Raw genomic sequence first — 21,524 nt, forward strand, 5'->3', positions numbered from 1 at the left:
GATCTCATTGCTGAGGATGGCCAGGTCCATCAGAACTGGTCATCATATAGTATTGTTGTTGAAGTATATAATGATCTCCTGGTCCTGCTCATTTCACTCAGCATCAGTTTGTGTAAGTCTCTCCAGGCCTTTCTGAAATCATCCTGTTGGTCATTTCTTACAGAACAATAATATTCCATAATATTCATATACCACAATTTATTCAGCCATTCTCCAACTGATGGGCATCCACTCAGTTTCCAGTTTCTAGCCACTACAAAGAGGGTGTAGCCCTTTATTATAATGCCAGTTTATAAATTTCAATTTGGTCCCCTTTAACATAGAAGTTAAGACATACTTCAAGAATGTCTTCTCTTGCATCATAAAAGCAAGGGTAGTAGGTTTTCCCACTATAGGACATTTACATATTTTATATGGAAGAGAAGGGCATTGTAAAAAGAAAATAAAGCCTAACACTGCAACAGCAACAACAAAAAATACCATGGAAAACCAAAGCCATGTATATGCTAAAGTAATATATCTTTATCTATACGTTACAAGTAAAGGTAAATATGAGCAAAAATTAAAATATCTAATAAATCAGTTCTGCCAGCTGGTAGCTACCTTCCTTTAAAAACCCAAATGGAATGATCATTGGGGGGGGGGGGGGAATAACAAAAAAAGATTGGGGGAGGGGAAGAGGGTTGTAATGGAGGAAGAGGATACATCAGATAATCTCTTCTCTGCCTCCTGTGCACAGTGGGCAATTCTTATTTAGAATCAGTGTGTCTACAATTAACTTCAATGTAACTAAAATTTCAGAAATTCTGAGAGATCTCGATATAAAAATATAACATATGCTAAATGTCTTATTTTAAAATTGCTTCCCCTTATTATAGGATATTTGTAATTCTGCACTCAAATTTACAGTGTAATATGTCGATTTTTGACAGAAATTAGTTTAGTTTTATAGAAAACAAATTTAAATAAATTCATGATATTACTTTTTTTTTTTTTTTTTTTTCAGAGCAAAGGGTTCTCAGTATCTCTAAGATTATAGATAGTTGCCAATATGCTTTGGGAGCAGTGGGACTATAGTAGGAGTGTCTAATACTGATACAATTTTAGTTGCAGATCCACCCCACTCCACCTCACCAACAAGGAAAAAAAATTATTGGGAGTCTGTAATATTCTACTCTAAAATATATTCTCTGGGAGCAGGTTTCTTGGGAGGCTTCTGGGAGCAGCCTTCGTTTCAGTTCAGTGTAATCACCCCAAATGCAGCCAGGAGTTTAAGTCCAAATCCTTTATTTTCTCCTTCAAAGTCTTGTCTCTTTTCCTGGGGCCCAGTTAGCTTTAATAGAGGCTTATCTCTCTCCTTTGTTCGGAGAGCTTAAGCTGCCTTCTCTGGCTTGTTAATCTCCTTGACTGAATCCTGGCTTCTGAATTTCCCCGAGTCCAAAGGTTTCTGCTTCAGTCTCCAGCTAGCACAAAGATGGAAGATGGAATGAATCTGTCTCCTCTTCCGAGACCTTCTAGTGGGCTTCTGTCCTAATGGGCTTGTCTTTTAGTGGGCTTGTCCAAGCTTATATGGTCTCTTATCAAAGGTGTGAATCTTGTGGAACTCTAGTAAGTACTAAGTACATTACTGAACTAGAGAACTGTTAAGTGCCATGCTAAATTAGATCATTATTGTCTCTATCAATTCCAGTGATTTAGCACCTTGTAAGAATCCTAAGAGGAGTCCTTTTTAGTTTTCTAGGAATGATCAGGGCTAAACTATGAAAAAAATCTACCAAGAATTTGGGATCACTCAAAGTAATAGAGAAGATCTTTAAAAGGATTGTGTTTCTACACCTACAAAAATTAGGGAATGATCAAATTCAATTCTTCCTAACCCCGATAGGTTTAACATGATAGGTCCTCCTATATTCTACCATCTCTTGAAGCTGCCAACTTCATGTTCACTGTTTCCATGATGCTATCTATCCATCTCAACTTCTGCTTTTTCCTTTTCCTTTTGCCTTCAATCTTTCCCAATATCAGTGTCTTCTCCAATAAGTCCTGTCTTCTCATGATATATCTAAGGTATTTAAATTTCAATTTTAGTATTTGGCCTTCCAGTGAATAGCTTAAATTAATTTTTTTTAAGTATTGACTTATTTGAACTCCTTGCGATCCAAGAGATTCTCAAAAGTCTTCTCTAAAACTAGGGTTCAAAAGCATAAATTCTATAGAGCTCAACTTTTTTCATATTGCCCAACTAGCCAGTTCCAGTGTTGTTGAACTGGCTAGTTCCAGTTGGGTCCCCCATGGGGCTCTCATAACTATGCATTGCATAGCTTTCACTATATGGACATTTGTCAACAAGGAGATGTTTCTGCTTTTTAATATGTTGTCTAGATTTGCCATAACTTTTCTTTCAAGGAATAAGCATCTTAATTTCATGGGTACAGTTGCCATCTGCACTGTTTTTTAATTGAAAAGCCTCAAGTTTCTATGTTTTGGAATAATTAACCAGGATCACCAATTATTTTCCTTTTCAAAATATGATTATTCTTAAAATTAGCATTATTGGCATGATAATTTAAACAGTCATTTAATATGCATTTAAGTACATTTTGACTTTCAGTAGAATAGAATGGGAGGAGGGGTAATGGGAGGGAAACTCAGCAATAGTAATTATGAAAAGAATTTTGAAGCAAGTTTCTTTGATGAAGGCCTCATTTCTCAAATGTATAGGAAACTGAGTCAAATTTATTTTTTAAAAAATAACAGCTATTCCCCAATTATTAAATGACAAAAGATATGAACTATGCCCAAAAGGCTATAAAATTTTACATATCCTTTGTCCTAACAATACCACTGCATGGCATGAATCCAAAAAGATTTTTTTTTAAAAAAAGAAAAAACCCTATATGTACAAAAATATTTCCAGCAGCTCTTTTCTCAATGTAAAGAACTAAAAATTAAGAGGATGTCCATTAAATGGGGAATGACTGAATAAATTGTGTTATGTGATTATGGAATATTGTTCTATTAGAAATGATGAGCAGGATGCTATCAGAAAAACCTGGAAAGTTCTCTGTGACTTCAAACAAGGTGAAATATGCTGTTTACACAATAATAGCAAAGTTGTGGAATGATCAGTTGTGATTGACTTTCTATTCTCAGCAATACAATGATCCAAGTACCTATTTAAAAAATGCTGTCCATACCCAGAGAAAGAACTGATTATCTGAATACAGACTGAAACATACTTTTTTTAAAAACTTTTTTTTCTCAAGTTTTTTTTTTGTTTGTTTTCTTTTGTAACATGTGCCTTCTCAGTGGGGGAATGTGGGGAGGAAGGGAGATAATCTAGAACTCAAAGTTTTAAAAACTTTAAAAAAAGTTGTTTTACATGTAACTGGGGGAAATAAAAAAATATTAAAATAAACCCAAACAAAATTAATCATTCTCCCCCACAAGTTCCTACAAGTGGTGATTTACATGTCACCAACTGAAGGCCCTTTACTACATAGGTTTTCCTGTAGCACCTTAGAACTGAGCTCCATTACCCCAGACATGGTTTGGATTTGATTGGAATCAAAGCTTTCTTGACTACCAGGACACATTTTTGATTCCTCTTATGTTTATAGCATAAAACTCTCAGATCTTTTTAAGAAGACTTACTTTCTTGATATCTTGAGCCTATTTTGTAACTTGTTTATGTTATTTTAAAAAACCCATGTCTATAGACTATACAGCTAATCCTGTTTCTGCACTCACTGGACATGTGCTTGTTTCTTCTCTGCTTGTCCTGGGTAGTACATCTAGGACTGAATTTTTTATCAGCAGAGGTTTGCCTTAATCTTCCCCTGCTCAGATGTTCAACTTCACACATTGTCTGGGAGGTGAAAATTCCTGTGGCTATTCCTCTTGCTGTTTCAGCAGCGCTGGCCTAAAGATATTTACACACCATGAGACTAAAGCTCTCTCCGAGGATCTTTCTTCAGATCTTCTCTTTTTGTCCTAGGAGGACCACTGTTCTGCTCCAATTCTTATTTGTTTTTTTTTTTTTTTTTTTTCTGCTCTATGTTCACCCCAAGCTAATTTTTTTCTTGTTGGTTGGGGAAATTTGGAGAACTTGAAATTTTCTGACCAACTCTATTATCTTCTGAGAATTCTTTTTTTGAAAATGGTGTTATTAATAAATTACTCCACTACCCAAAGTCCAATATGATTTCTTGTTGCCTGCAGAATAGAGAACAAAACTCCTTTGTGATGACTGCGTTAGCACCCAGGATACTTTAGAATCAGCCAGAGTCAGGATAAGCAAAAGTTCTTGATCTTTATTCTTTGTAGATGTGAACGGAATGGTGTTATGAAGTGACAGAGAGTCACTCTGACCAGGAGTCACTCTCGCTTTCTTACTCCACCTTTTTGTCACTCCTCCTCCTCTCTATATATACCAACAGATCAAGCCAGCACTATGCGGCTTGATCTGTTGGTATATAGAGAATAGTGGGGCAAGCCATTTTCCAAGCAAAAGCTAATACAGTATTGTTCAATTGGTAATTAGCCTTAAGTGCTCGGTTATCCAACTGCATCTTCTCAGAGATTCAGCCCTTTACACTCCTTAACTTGTTTTAAGGCATCTTCTCTCTTCAACTTGCCTCTGCCAGATGCATCTCATATGCGCTAATGAACTCTGTAATTCAAATTAGACTTTGTGCTGCTGTCTAAACATGCCCAACATTTTCCCTCCTATAAATCTTTTTTTTTTTTTTCCATACAAGCATTTATGATCCTTTGGGAATGGGAAGAGGAAGAGCAGATTGAAATCCCTTGTTTGATCTTTGTGATCTTGGACATACTTCTTTTTCTTTCTATATTCCCTCATCTTTTTTATGATGGAATTGACGTTCAGGATCAAGTGAAGTGATTTGTGAAACCCTTCTCCTCTGATTTAGATCTGGGGAGCAGGATGCTACAATGGAAAAAGTACTAACTCTGGAGTCAGAAGGCAAAGGTTCAGATCCCACCTCTGATATTGTCAGCCTAAGTAATTGTGTGCAAGTCCTCACTAGGCTTCAGTGTTCTTATTTATAAAATGAGGATATTCAACTATATTGTTTCTGAGAGCCTTTTTAACTCTAGATTGGTGATTATATTATGTGATAACTGAAAAGTTTCCCCCTAAGTTTATAATCTTACAAAATTTAAGTAAAATTATACTCTATCTGAAAACTTCTCTTGTACTCTGGCAAGGAACTTTTCTTTATCTCATCTTATCTCACTGAAGGACTTAATCAGCTCTTAATAATTTTTCATATTATATTTTGCTGTCATGTATTTATTACATTTTGGAGGTGATGTCTTCTTAGGAATTACTCATAAAAGCAATTAAAAACTAAAATTATTACAGACTATCATTTTATTATTTTAATCTTTTGTGGATACCAGGTATATTGCCAGATCTATACAAGTACTGTAGATCTCTGTAATGTGTTTATCTTCCTACTTGACATATTACTTGTATTACATTGTAAGCTCTTTGAGCTTGTGCTTTCTTTATCTTTGTATCTCCCCCATCACTCAGCACAGTTAATTGTATATAATAGATACTTAAGAACAAATGAATGAATGGTGTATTTAATTGTCTGCTTATATTTTTGTTTCTTCAGGCATTTGGACAGTCATTTTCCATACATCGCAAAGTAGCTGAAGATGGAGAGACTCGTGAAGAAACACTCCTGCAAGAATCTGCTTCCAAGGAAGCCTACTATCTGGGAAAGATTCTGGAAATGCAGAATGAGTTGAAGCAGAACAGGACTGTGGTCACCAACATTCAAGCAGAGAATGAGAGACTCACAGCTATTGTTCAGGATCTGAAAGAGGTAACCTCAGAAGTTAACTTGGAGATTTGAAAGAAAAAAGAATTAAAGTTGCTTTAAGCAAGGGAGCTATATGAATCAAAAAATAAACTGTATACATTGAATGTATACAGTTGGAAAAGTTGGAAAAAACTTTTTAATGCTATAATTATGGATATGGACATATTGACAAAACCTGGATCCATTACTACAAGTTGTTATAAATCAGAGACAGGGGCAACTTAATATTCTTCATATGTGGTGGCTAGGTCAAATTGAATTTGGGGGATAAATTCAACAAAATGAAAAATTAGGAAACTAGGTAAGAAAAAGAGTCTTCATTACTTGGCTGGGAGAAGATTTTTGTATCACCACCTATCTGATAATAAGAAAGCTTTTGTGCCTATGTAATCAGAAAGGGAATTTGAACAGGGAAAACAGGTCAGAACTACAGAGGCCAGGGAAGACCTAATTGGTAGTTTGAGGCAAGAAAAAGATGAATGTTGCTTACTTGCATCACATAGATAAGGGTTCTAAAAACTATAGGCTTTGCATCTACTTCTACAAGATGTAGACCATTAAGCTATGACATATATTTGTAAATGTTGGAAGGACTTTCACACAGAAGAGAGATTAGGCTTGTTTGTTGTTGTTATTGAGATAGATATAGGTTTGATGAAAGGAAAGATTTCCTAAAAACTAAAGCTATCCAGAAGTGAAATTAACTTCTTTGGCTGGTCAATAAGTGAATTAGAAATTATTAATTGCCTACTATGTGCTACACTATACTAAGTTCTCAGTTATAAAGAAAAGCAAAAAACAGTCCCTGTTTTTAAAGTACTCACAGTTTAATGGAGAAAACAATATGCAAATAGCTCTGTACAACAAGATATATACAGGCTAAATTGGAAACAAACAACAGAAGGAAGGCATTAAAATTAAGAAATATTGGGAAAAGCTTCTTGCAGAAGATAGTATCCTGCTCTCTAGAGGTCTTCAAAGAAAGACTGGATGACACCTTGTTGGGTATGTTTAAAGAATTGTTCAATTATTGTTTGGATTAGATGGATTCTCTAAAGTCTTTCAACGCCTGAGATTCAAAAGTCAAACATGGTATTAGTGTATATATATATTTGTTAACATTCCTTGTTTCAAAATGTGTTATATTTTATTTAATTGAATAATGCATATCTTGCTTCATTTGGATATGAAAATATTCTGATTTCAAAGAGAGACTTGCCTTGTGTCTTTGCCAGTCTGTTGGATACTATGTGGAAGATCCTCAAATATTGGTAGTTTTTCTCTCTACCCTTCCATCTTCCTTCCACAGGACAGCAAGCAATCTGATATAGATTATACATGTGCAAGAATGTAAACATATTTCCACATTAGTCATGTTATGAAAAAAACAAAACAAACAAAAAATAAAAGAGAACAATAAAAAGAACACACCAAAAAAAACCCCCAAAATGAAAAGCATGCTATTTAACAATCTCATAGCTCCCCTCCAGGACCTCTCTCCCTTTCCAAGAGTCATCCTGTATAGTAATAAATAGGTGTTTTTTTTTTATCTTAAATAGTTTATTACTATTAAACACTTAATAAATAAGTGATTTTTTTATCTTAAATAGTTTATTTATCCTCTGATGAAAATCATTATCATTGCAGATGACCATCTTTCATAGGATCTTTTACTCCTTCTTTTTGCCAGCACTAACATTTGCCTTTGTAACAACCTCGACTTTCTTTATTCTATTCTTGCATTCTTTTCTCTGCTTTCTTAATGTCTTTTTTCTTTTCATATAGGCCACACTTTGCAAGTCTGTGCTTTAGTTCATTTTCTTTGCATAGTCAATGGAATCATAAATCATGCCAAAGGTTATTGTTTTGCCACCACCAAAATGGGTTTTGAATCCAAAGACAAAAATGATGTCTGGAGTTGTCTTACATATCTTGGCTGGCTATTTTTGAATTTCAGTCCTAGGTACCATGGCTTTTCCAGGATGAAAGACATCCATAACCATCTGATTATGCTAAAGAAATCTGTTTGAGAGTCCTGGGTAGAACTAAGATAGGGAGAGAAGCCAGGGAACTTCCTGCGTTTTCCCGTTTTCCTCAAAAAAAAAAAAAAAAAAAAGCCAAACCAAGTCTCTAAATGGATTCTGGAGTAACAGAATCTACAAAAATTTGGAGTGAAACAATTGTCAGCTTGATAACTTAGAAGGACTTCAGGAAAGATCTGTCATAAAAGGAGAGTGTAACCCAGTGTGGAAAATCTAACAGGAGGTTTTTAGCCACAGCACAGACCAGCAGTGGAGACATCTTTGTCCTGGTTCAGTGGGGCAGTGACTTAGTAGGCCATCTGTGAGACTTCCAACACAAGTGCAGAAGGAAAATTGTGAGATTTCAAACCCAAGCACAACAGGCTTGACTAGGATAGGCTAACCCAGCGTGATGGGAAAGCCAGCATTATCTTCAGCACCAGAATGGAAAGCCCATGATGAGGCCCCTGTCCCTCTGTAAAAGAAGCTTGGGGCAGTCTCCCCTTTTCCCTAGAAAACTCAACTTTTGAAAATGAGCCAAAAAGCAAAAAGATCCTTGAGTATGAAAAGCTCAGATAGGGAAGATCAGAACATAAACTCAGAAGAGGACATCAGTAGCAAAATGACTCTCTCAAAGGGGAATATGAATTGGTCTTAAGCTCATAAGATTCTTTTAGAAGAGTCCAAGAAGGATTTTAAAAATCAAATGAGAGAGAGAGAAGAAAAATTGGGAAAAGAAATGAAGGCTATGCAAGATAATTATATTTTGAAAGTCAACAGCTTAGAAAAGGAAGCACAAAGATTTACTGAAGGAAATAACTCCTTAAAAAATAGATTTCATAAGACAGTAGAGAGAAGTCAGAAAGTTGCCAGAGCTTTCTCCAGTTTCCCTCAGAAATAATGCTAAATCAAGCCTCTACTCAGATTCTGGAGTGACAGAATCCACAAAAAGACAGAGTGAAACAATTTTCCATAATATATAAAGACATCAGAAAGGTCTGTCTCTTTTGGATAAAAGGTGACGTGGCTCAGCACAAACTTGGTAAGGACATTCTAGCAGAATGTAGCCAAGAGCTACATTGGCTACAGCACAGATCAGCAGCTGATACCTCTTGGTCCTGACTCAGCAGGCCAATGGCTCAGCAGGTCATCTGTGAGACCTTCATCCCAAATGCAAAAAGACAAACTTGAGCCCTCAAATCCTAGCTTAACAGGCAGGACTAGGCCAGGTCAATCCAGTAGGGTGAAAAACCCAGCAGTACCTCTAGCTCTAGGGTGGAAAGCCAATGATAGGCCCTTCTCCCTCAGCAAAAGAAGCTTGATACAGTCTCCCTTTTTGCCCTAGGAGAAGAATTCAACTTTTAAAAATGAGCAAAAAAGCAAAAAGACTATAGAAAGCTATTATGGCAACAAGGAAGATCAGAATACAAACGCAGAAGAAAACAGCAATGACAAAATGCCTACATGTGAAGGCTCAAGAATTGGACTGAACCAAAAAGTTCTTTTGTAAGAGCTCAAAAAAGGGTTTTAAAAATCAAGTAAAAAAGGTAGAAAAAAATTGGGAAAAGAAATGAAAATTATTCAGAAGAATTATAAAAAAAGAGTCAATATCTTGAAAAACACAAAGGAATATCTTGAGGAAGCACAAAAATATACTGAAGTATATATAACAAAGAAAACTATTTTAAAAGTATCATCAGCCAGATGGAAAAGGAGGTTTAAAAAAAGCTAACCAAATAAAATAATTTGTTAAAAATTTTAATTAAACAAGTTGAAGTGAATGGAGACATCAAGAATCAGTTAAACAAAATTCGAAAAATGAAATAATAGATGAAAATGTAAAAATACCTCATTGGAGAAAAAAAAAATGATCTGGAAAATAGATCCAGGAGAGATCATTTGAGCCACAATCAGAAAAAAAAGAGCTTGGATAAAAGAAAGAAATCATCAAAAAACCCTGCCTTGATATGTTAAAACCAGAGAGTAAAATAGTCAATGAAAGAATCCACCAAATGAATGAACCTTCTGAACAAAATCCCAAAATGAAAACTCCAACGTATATTGTAGCTAAATCTTAGAATTATCAGATCAAGGAGAAAATATTGCAAGTAGCCAGAAAGAAACAATTCGTATATCAAAGAGCCACAGTCGGGGTTACCCAGGAAATATCAGCTTCCATACTAATGGATCTGAGGACCCAAAATATGATATTCTGGGACTCAAAGGAGCTTGAATTACAACCAAGAATCAACTACCCAGCAAAATTGAGCATGATATTTCAGGGGGGAAATTCAATGAAATAGGAAAATTTTCAAACATTTTTGATGAAAAGACCAGAGCTGAAGAGAAAATACAAGACTCAAGAGAAGCAAAAAAAGTTAAACAGGGGGAAAAATGTTATTTAATGGTTAAACTGTTTATACCTCTATCTGAGAAAATTATATTTTTAATTCTTTTGAACTGCATATTTTTAGGGTAGTTAGAGGTATAAGCTGATTTTGATATGATGATATATTAAAAATTAAGGGATGGGAAAAGAATTTTACTGAGGAAAGAGGAAAAGGGAGATAAAAGAAGGAAAATCCCATCACATGAAGAGGCACAAAGCACAAAGGGAAAGAAGGGAGGGAGATGAGCATTGTTTGAACCATAATCTCACTGTATTTCACTCATGAGAAAATAACATATACACCTCATTGAGTACAAAAATTTATCTTACACTGTAAGGAAGTTGGAGGGGGAAGGGAGAAAGAAAAAGGAGAAGCTGATAGAAGAGAAGGCAGAAGTAAAAGGGGAAAGAGATAAGAAAGGAAACAAAATACTAGTGAGGATGGAAAGGGTGAAAGACAAAATTTATAAAAGTGAGAAAATAGAATGGAGAGAAATATAATCAGCAATCATAACTGTGAATGGAAGCAGGATTGCAGAGCGGATTAGAGGTCAGAATCCTATAAGATGATGCAGAATATATTATGCTTCAGCTGAAGCAAAACAAAAAGGCAGTTAGTGGTGCTGATCTCAAAGAAAAGTAAAAATATTAAAAGAAATAAGGAAGGAAACTACATTTTGCGAAAGAAGGATAAATAAATGTTTTTAAAGTTTGTTTAAAAAAAAAGAAAGAAAAAAAGTAAAAAATATCAACACAACCAAGCAATGCATAGAAAAAGTTCCAAACCTGTACAAAGTACAAAATTATATCCCTCTCACCTCTATGAAGAGGTGAATTGGGAAATGCCAAGTATTTGTTCTTTCCACTTACATAATAGTCATTGTGTATACTGTTTTCTTGGTTCTGATTATTTCACTGTGCATCTGTTCATGTAGCTCTTTCCATGGTTCTCTGTATTTGCCATATATCATTTCTTTTATTTTTTAATTTAAAATCTATCATTTATTTTTTCAATTTCTTGAAATTATGTTTCTTCCAAATTCTCCTGCTCATACATTTGCTCCATCCATGAAACGGCAAGCAATATGATATAAATTGTAAATGTGTATCATGTAAAATATATATTTATATTAGACATGATGCAAAAAGTAAAAAAAAAATTATATTTCAATTTGTACTCAAAGTTCAAGTTTTTCTCTCTGGAGATGGATAATATTTTTCATCATGGAAAAATTGTCTTGTATCATTGCATTGCTCAGGATAGTGAAGACTCACAGTTGATCATTATAATAATATTATTATTACTGTATATTTTGATCTCCTTGTTCACCTCATTTCACTCTGTATCAATTTACATAGGTCTGCCCACATTTTTTTGGGCTTGTTTGCTTTTTGAAATTGATGACCTCATCAATACTCTTCCATCACAACCATATATAACTTGTTTAGCCATTCCACAATTGATAAGAATCCCTTAAATTTCCAAATTTTTGCACCACACAAAAAGAACTGCTATAAATATTTTTGTACATATGAGTCCTTTTCCTTTGATCTCTTTAGTGTACAAACTTAGTAATGGTATTCTGGGCCAAACATTTGCCCAGTTTGATAGCTTTTTTTGGCATAGTTCAAATTATTCTCCAAAATGTTTGGATAGTTCAGAATTCCACCAAACAATGTATTAGTGTCCCTAATTTTTTCTACATCCCTTCTAACATTTGTAATTTTTCTTTTCTGGCATGTTAGTCAATCTGAGATGTTAGGTGATAGAGTTGTTTTCATTTTTATATGATTATAGATAGCTTTGATTTCCTCTTCTGAAAATTACTTGGTCATATTATTTGACTATCAATTAGGGAATGGTGCTTATTTTTATAATTTTGATCAATTCCCTACACATTTGAGAAATGTCAGAACAATCTGCTGCAAATATTTCTCTTTTTTTAATCGGAGAAACTTGCTGTAAAAATTCTTTCCTAGTTTCTTGTTTTTCTTTTAATCTTGCCTGCATTAGTTTTATTTATACAAAAACTTTTAATTTAATGTGATCAAAATTATCCATTTTACATCCTATAATGCTCTCTGTCTCTGGTCATAAAATCTTTCTTCATCAGTAGATGCAAGAGGTAGACAATTCCTCTCTTCCCTAATTTGCTTATGACATCACCCTTTATGTCTAAATTATGTGTCCATTTTGATATTATCTTGGTAATTATTTCCAATTTAACCTTTATATAGTTTGCAAACATTTTGTCATAAGCTCCTTGAGGACAGAAACTAACTTTTACCTTTATATTCTCAATGATTATCACAATGCTTAGCACTTCATAGGTACTTAGCAAATGCTGATTGATTGAATTCTATGAGTTGTCCTTAGGTTACATCCCAGATCTAAACTCACCCTAAGGAGATCTTTATCTTCATATTATAATCCTATATTTTTTATGCATCCTCAAAGCAGAGAAATGGTCTGTAATATGGTTTCTAAATTCATTACCACCACTTCATTGATATAATAAAATATCATAGTGAAATTTTTATGTAACTAAATAGATTTCCATAGAAATTATAATACTATTGATTAAGTACTACTTCTTTAGAAACTGAGATTATTTTTAATAAAAACCACAGTGGGCGTAGCTTGCTTATAGGACTACTGATTTTTCCTCAAATGTTGTTTCTGTAAAAGAGAGTCTGGAGCCAGTTTTCACCAATGGATATCATCTCTAGTAGTCTGACCAGCAAATCTTCCCACTACCTACAAACTAGTACAGACTAATGGTGCCCTTAACTGATTGAGTTCTTGCTTTTATGAAAATATAAAGGTAGGGCATAATTTCCTTATGCCCACACCTAGTAAGTAGGTAGACTCAGGAGACATATATACAGATACAAACACACCCAAGATTAGAATTGTGGAAGGCACCTTCCACAATGAAGGAGAATTTTGACCTTAAAATTTTGTGATATTTTAGCTCTGTACTTATCCCAGCTAATCATTAGTGTGATAGGCATTTCTGCTTCTTATTCTTATATCTGAATAAATATGTGAATAAGAAAGCATTTATTAAGCACTATGTGCTAGGTAGTGTGTTAGGTGCTGGGGATGTAAAAGCTAGCAAGAATGAAAGTTCCTTCAAAGAATTTTTATTCTAGTATGGAAAGTCAGTACATAAAAGGGATCTAGAGTTGGAAATCCAAGATGTTTTGTGTAGTGTGTGCATATATTGTTTTAAGATTGTCTTTTATCTTTTTTTGTATTTCCAGTGATAGCATAGTGTCTGTCATATGGTGGGTGCTTATATTTATTGACTGCCTCTATGTATGTATGTATGTGCAAAAAAAATCTCAGTTGCTAAGTGCACATGATATTTACATATAACCCTATTTCCTGTTGTATCTAAAAGCCTAAGAATCAACTACATGATTAGCAATACAAATGATCAAACAGATGATTAAACATGGTCTGAAGTAAAATTACAAAGTAGAGAACAATAAAGGAATGACAACGGCTAAAACATAATACTTCCTAAATAGAGATTTTCCTTTCTCAGCTTCTTTATGCTTAATAGCTCACTTTGATAATTTTAATTACAAGGTAAGGCTAGTTTTTGCTGAGCACATGGATGGATTAGTTGTTCTTAGGCCTCTATATTCAGGAGCTTGAAGAGATTTCTCTTAGCCATGACATGTTTAAGTTTTTCCTGTGAACTAAGTGAAGCATCAACTTAATTTCTTACATAGTCCAACACATACAATTAACTTTTAAGAAATAAGGCCTCATTTATTGAGTAATTCATAGATTTAATAATATCCTAGGGTTTTTTATAGTATAAAGGATCAAAATGAATCTGCCCAACAGTATCAGTAGAAGCTGTCATTAACATCCAGAGGTCATAATATCCATAGTCCCAGTGGCTATTGAGGAGGAATTAATATACAAGATTACTTTATGAGAGCTAGGGATAGCCAGAGAAAGAATGATTAATTGCATTGAAATTGATTTTTAAGATTGCCTAAAGCTCTTGAATTATTGTGAAAATGGGTGTGGTATTAGAGATTTAATCTCATTTCCCTTGACTTTTTCACATTTTCCTTTTGCAGAAAGTGGTATGGAGGTAGGAAGTCCAGATATGTACTTTTAGTCTAGGGGACTCCCAATGAAATAACTCCCTCTATCTGTTCAGATCAGCAACTTGTCTGTAATTTATAATCTTAGAATAGTGGTTCCTAACACTTTATGTATAAAAAAAGTGTAAGCTTCTGGGGTAATTTAATTATACAACTCATGATATTTTTTGAGATTTATTCAGCAAGTATTTATTATAACTTTTGTTATCAGAGAAATAATTCCTCTCTGAGTTCATGGGGTAGATAACTGTTGCCAAATAAATACAACCATTTAGACATTATGGAGATAAAAGTCTATATTTTATTATTATGTTCAAGGTTCAGGCCTCAGAAAAATCCTAAACACCTATGAGAATTCTGACAATACCTATTATAGGAAAAATTATGTCAAAATAACAAAAAAATAATTAATTTACATATTGTAATCTAGTTTATTTTTCTCAAACCATAAAAGTTAAAGAGAAGATAAATCCTAATCATATAGACTTCCTCCAGTGTCATAAAAGTTGAACAAACTTAAACAGTCATAATTTCATACATAGGGTTATAGATTAAACTTCATTTAAAGGATTAAGAATAGGCTGATTCCTGTTTGTAGTGGCTAGAAGCTGGAAAATGAATGGATGCCCATCAACTGGAGAATGGTTGAGTAAATTGTGGTATATGAATGTTATGGAATATTATTGTTTTGTAAGAAATGACCAGCAGGATGAATACAGAGAGGCTTGGAGAGACTTACATGAATTGATGCTAAGTGAAATGAGCAGAACCAGGAGATCATTATATACCTCAACAACGATACTGTATGAGGATGTATTCTGATGGAAGTGGATTTCTTCGACAAAGAGAAGATCTAACTCAGTTTCAGTTGATCAAGGATAGACAGAAGCAGCTACACCCAAAGAAAGAACAATGGGAAATGAATGTAAACTGTTTGCATTTTTGTTTTTCTTCCCGGGTTATTTATACCTTCTGAATCCAATTCTCCTTGTGCAACAAGAGAACTGTTCAGTTCTGCACACATATCAGTGTATCTAGGATATACTGGAACCTATTTAACATGTATAGGACTGCTTGCCATCGGGGAGGGATTGGAGGGAGGGACGGGAAAAATCGGAACAGAAGTGTGTGCAAGGGATAATGTTGTAAAAAATTACCCTGGCATGGGTTCTGTCAATGAAAAGTTATTTAAAAAAAAAAAGTCAAAAAAAATTTAATTCTGTTGAGCTTTAGCTGATATAAATTATTTGTATATGAGTAAAAATATTACCTAATTAAAAAAAATAAAGAATAGGCTGATTGAGGAGGAGGATTTACATGTACCCAAGGAGGGAAAATTAAAATTCTTCTGCTTTCTTATCTTAGGAATGTTTAAGGTCTTAAGTAAATTTTCATATTCCATAGGTCAGTTTTTAGTCAGGTGAGATTTAATATAATTAAGATAGACTTTAACCAAAGATTATTAGAAAAATGTATCTGAGTTATGATAAAAGTTCCTCATAACATTACAATGGTAACTTCTGCCCCAAAAAGCTTCAAATAAAAATTTATGTTACATAATTATAATGATAAAAATATTAACTACCTGTAATCTTGAAAGCTAAATGTAAAATTACAAATATAAAATTAATTAGAAAATATTTAGAAATATTTATGTGGGATATTCCTTAAGAATTAAAAGAAACAATAAGCTCTCATATTCTTACTATTGTTGCCAAAGAAATTTTGTTACATATATTGATTTTACAAATTTTGTTGAATACAAATTCCAATTTTAATGAAAAAATGGACAGTTTGGAAGATGTTTAATGTGAAGATCGTGTGAAGACCGCGTATTTTTAAATCAGCAGGAGTCAGGAATTCAGGTTAGGGGAAAATCGTCAGTCTTTATTCTCAGTGAAGAAGGATCAGAGGTGGAAGGGAATCAGTGAAAGCAATGTGTGCAGCTGAGCTAGCTAGACCATCAGCCACACGACCAGCAGCTCGGAGTCTTGAACCCAGCCCAATCTCCCCCAGCTTCTCTTCCTGTCTCTCTCTGCCTCCACCCACCAAAATCGTCATTTCCTATACAACACATCAGGACTTGCACGGAGAGTGGGCAGGGACCATTCTTTATCCAATCATGTATATTAATAGAGTATAGCCCAATTACTATTTAGCCTCACGGACTTGGGACCTCAGTGCATCAACTCAAACCTCAGCCCATTACAGTTTAACATAATGATGTTCATATTATAATCATATATGAACTTAATTTCTTTGATGATATTTGATTTAATACTAAATCTTAAATCTGTTCCACTTTGAGTTTATTTTGGGATTTTGATTTAAAACAATAATAAAGTGAAAATATTCATTCATAAAAATATATCTTAGAAAATGATAGAGGGCAGCTAGGTGGCACAGTGGAGAGAGCTCCAGCCCTGAAGTCAGGCGGACCCTAGCTGTGTGACCCTGGACAAGTCATTTAACCCCAATTGCCTCAGGGGGAAAAAAAGAAAATGATAGGAGAATTTTATAAAATCTGTGATGATGGCATTAGCACCCTGGTTATGTTAGAATCAGCCAGAGTCAGGATAAGTAAAAGTCCTTAGTCTTTATTCTTGGTCTTTAGAGGTAGGATTGAATTGGATAGAAGCAGAACCTCTGTGACCTTCCTTCTTCATCTCCCGACCAGAAGTGACCCTGGCTAGTCTTACTCCACCCCCTAGTCCCTGCTACAATTCTCTGTATACACCAATTGTTGAGCCAGCACAGGATAGTGGGGAGGGCCATTTTCCAAACATATGCTTATAGAGTATTGTCCAATCGGTAATTAGCCTTAAGTGCTCAAACCGACCTTAGTGCATCAACTCGAGAGTTTCAGCCCTTTACAAAAATCTCTTTCTGACATATGGGAATTGATTTTTTGTTTTTATCCACCTCACTGAGAAAATGAATAGCTCATTATAAAATTAAAATATTTACTTATCTACACTAACACAGATGTTAAAGATGTCACAAAACAGAGATGTATTAAATGATTACTGCCCTTCAAATTCAATTGCATATATTGTATCACTTAAAACAATTTTATAGGTAAACTAGCTTTTGTAAGACATGACCTTGGGAAAGCTAGGTACCACACTGATTGATTAGAGCACCAGCTCTGAAGTCAGCAGGATCTGAGTTCAAATTTGGCCTCAGACACTTAACACTTTCTGGCTTAGTCACTTAATTAGTCACAATTAGCTTAGTCAGCCAATTGCCTCAGGAAAAAAAAAAAAGACATGACTTTGTTCTCTTCTTCCAGGGGCCATATTCTTTTTCTTTAATTGAAGTTTTTTATTTTCATAACATATGCAAGGATAATTTTTCAACATATACCCTTGAAAAACTTTGTGTTCCAATTTTCCCAACATGGTAAAAATATACTATAAATCCAATATAGACATACATATTTATGCAATTATCTTGCTGCAAAAGAAAAATCAGATAAAAAAATTTTTTAAAGTGAGAAAAAAAATAAAATGCAAGTAAATAACAACAAAAAGAGTGAAAATGCTGTGTTTTGAACCACACTCAGTTCCCACTCATCTCTCTGGGTGTAGATGGCTCTCATCATCACAAGATCATTGGAACTGGCCTTAGTCATCTCATTGTTGAAAAGAACCACGTCTCTCAGAATTGATCATCATATAATCTTGTTGCTGCTGTGTACAATGATCTCCTGGTTCTGCTCATTTCACTTAGCATCAGTTCATGTAAGTCTCTCCAGGCCTCTCTGAAATCATCATGTTGGTCATTTCTTATAGAAAAATAATATTCCATTACATTCATATACCATAATTTATTCAGCCATTCTCCAGCTGATGGGCATCCACTCAATTTCCAGTCTCTTGCCATTACAAAAAGGGCTGTCACAAACATTTTTGCACATGTGGATCCCTTTCCCTTCTTTAAGATCTCTTTGGGATATAAGCCCAGTAGTAATACTGCTGGATCAAAGGATATGCTCATTTTGATAACCCTTTGAACATAGTTTCAAATTGCTCTCCAGAATGGTTGGATCCATTCACAATTTCACCAACAATGTATTAGTCCCAGTTTTCCCACACCCCCTCCAATATTCAACATTATCTTTTCCTGTCATCTTAGCCAATCTGAGAGGTATGTAGTGTAATCTTAGAGTTGTCTTAATTTGCATTTCTCTGATCAATAATGATTTAGAGCATCTTTTCATATGACTAGAAATAGTTTCAATTTCTTCATCTGAAAATAGTCTGTTCATGGTCTTTGACCATTTATCAATTGGAGAATGGCTTGAATTCTTATAAATATTTTAGAAATGAGGCCTTTATCAGAACCGTTGAACATGTTTTCCTAGTTTATTGCTTCTTTTCTAATCTTATCTGCATTAGTTTTGTTTATACAAAAACTTTTTAACTTAATATAATCAAAATTACCTGTTTTGTGTTCAGTAATGATCTCCAGTTATTCTTTGATCACAAATTCCTTCTCAACAGATCTAAGAAGTATGATCTTCAAATTTGTTTATATCACTCTTTCTATCTAAATCATGAACCCATTTTGACCTTATCTTGGTCTACGGTGTTAGGTGTGGGTCAATGCCTAGTTTCTGCTATACTAGTTTACAATTTTCCTAGCAGTTTTTATCAAATAGTGAGTTCGTATCCCCAAAACTGGGGTCTTTGGGTTTGTCAAACACTAGATTACCATAGACTATTTTTTCCTGCAAAGCTATCCTATTGCACTGATTGACTCCTCTATTTCCCAGGTAGTACCATATGTGTTTGATGCTGCTGCTTTATAATATAGTTTTAGGTCTGATACAGCTAGGCCATCTTTATTTGCATTTTTTTTTCATTAATTCAGGAGCCATACTCTCACAAAAACTCTACTGAATGACTCTACCTGTGTTGCCCACCAATTTATTTTAAGATACACTATTTTGCAGAATAGTAATATTAGCAGAGGATATATTTAAATAGGGAAATAGTCTTAATAGTGGATATTAGGTCAAAGGATAGTTTTCTTTTCCATGCAAAGCCTTTGATGATAACTTGAAATCACATTCTCAGGGATCATGGTTTTCTATCAATCTGACATTTGTGCTGCAACATTTGTAAAATCTGGATCATGTGATTGCATAGTTAAGGAAATACATATACAGTGTAACAGAGAGAACAAGGAAGCTAGTCTGGTGCATTGTACAGAATTCAAATGAGGATATGTTTATAACTCTGATAATTAATTTGTGCTTGAATGTTGAACCATTGTAGCAGTTTGAAAGCAATCTTATTCAGTGAGGCACCACTAGGGCATGTTGTCAGATATGGTCAAAGTTTAATATAATCACTGCATAGCCACCAAAATCATCATATGCATGATCATTACTGTTTGATATCACTGCAGAAGGAAAACTATAATGCTTCAAACATGGCAAGCCTGTTTTCACTAGTGAAAAAAATCTTTCTAACATAACTGGCCAATTATTAATTTTGTAGAGCACCAATAAAGAATTTTCAGTGTGAACTCTTTAGACCATCATGAAAAACTCCCAAGGAATCTGCAGACAATACTAAAAATAAACTACTGTCTTAGAGAAGGTTTGTGATGGTTTATAAAAGTTTCAAGATTGCTTTCACCTTTCACAGATTAAAATAAAGATTTCATTTACTTAAGAATGTTCATTAAATTCTAGGATCATTAATACTCACCTTTGTATGCTATACTATACCATGCTTCCTATTTGGTGATTGTCAGCATTGCTGAGGAAGAGGGCACTGAGCCACTCTAAGGTCAGACAGTATTATCATTCTCTTATTGTGATGAGTAAATCCACTATTAAGCTTTGGACTAAGAGAAATGCCAATGAGTTGACTAATGCTCTAAATGTGTACGTGCAGATTCTCATATGTTACTACAAAATTTCAGACTCTATAGCGTTTTAAGAAAAGGACAAAATAAAGAATATTTTAATTTCATTTCAAGTTTTCCCTTTGAGGGATTAGGAAATGTCTTTACAAATAGTTTCTAGTAAATCAATTGGTTTATGTCTGAATATGTCTAGGTAAATGTTTAAGTGCTCTTTTCTTCTTAGTTATCCTCCTCATAGAAAAAGGAGTTGTAGATCTATATAACTTGAGATGTATTGGGTCTGGAACTGACTTCTAAAATATGTCTGGCTCCATGACAGTGTAGTCTGCCTACATGGTTCTGAAACTTTTTTTCCTTAAGTTTTTTTGATGTGTTTTATTTTAATGTTATAAACATTTCTGGGTTACTTACATTTCCTGAGACATCTGTGGTAATAAAGTAAGATAATAAATAAAACATATAATTCAGTGACCTCCTCTGAAAGTTAATTCAATAGTCCAGCCGTGGAATACCCTGATCCAAACACACCTCTATTAAAAAAAAAAAAAATTTAACAGAACTCCGTTTTCATTCCTTCTCAATCCCCACTGTGTTTAAAAAAAAAAGGAAAGAAAAACAAATTTCATGTAACAAATATTCATAGTCAAGCAAAACAAATTCTATCAGTGGCTATATACAAAAACTGTTCTCCATTTACCTCTGGTTTGATAGTAAATCTCATCATAGGTCTTTTAGGTTCATGGATAGTTGTTGTATTGATCATAGTTCCTATTGTTTTCAAAGTTGTTTGTCTATATGTTGTTGTTATTGTATAAATGATTCTGTTCATTTCATTCATTAGCTTATAAAAGTCTTTAAAATTGTTCATTTTAATAATATGGACATAATGTAGTTTGTATGATTCTATTTTACTTTATTCTGTCAGTTCATAATTTTTTATGTCTGCATTCATCTATTTTGTGTGTGTGTGTGTGTGTGAAGCATTTGGAGTTAAGTGACTTGATCAAGGTCACACAGCTAGTAATTTAGTGTTTGAGACCAGATTTGAATTTGGGTCCTCCTGACTCCAGCACTGGTGCTCTATTCACCACACCATCTAGTTGCCTCATTTCTTCATTTCTTATAGATCAGTAAGATTTCATTAATTCATATCCCACAATTTGTCTAGCCATTCCTCAACTGATAAAGATTAAACGTTCCTATAGTTTCCAGGACTTGTTTTTTTTCCCCTCTAAAAGAAATTTT

At 34.1% G+C, this 21,524-nt stretch overlaps 1 protein-coding gene across 5 annotated transcripts in view; it reads left to right on the forward strand.

The window, feature by feature from the left end:
- Positions 1 to 21,524, forward strand: part of BICD1 (BICD cargo adaptor 1) — a 249,590-nt gene that overhangs the window by 49,417 nt on the left and 178,649 nt on the right. For all 5 annotated transcript variants that reach the window (XM_031938142.1, XM_031938137.1, XM_031938138.1 and 2 more), the window contains exon 2: positions 5,649 to 5,861. In XM_031938142.1, coding sequence (XP_031794002.1) covers positions 5,649 to 5,861 — 213 coding nt within the window. The remainder of the gene's footprint in view (positions 1 to 5,648; positions 5,862 to 21,524) is intronic.

Source organism: Sarcophilus harrisii, chromosome 5 (genome assembly GCF_902635505.1).
Source record: "Sarcophilus harrisii chromosome 5, mSarHar1.11, whole genome shotgun sequence".
NCBI classification, from domain to species: Eukaryota; Metazoa; Chordata; class Mammalia; order Dasyuromorphia; family Dasyuridae; genus Sarcophilus; species Sarcophilus harrisii.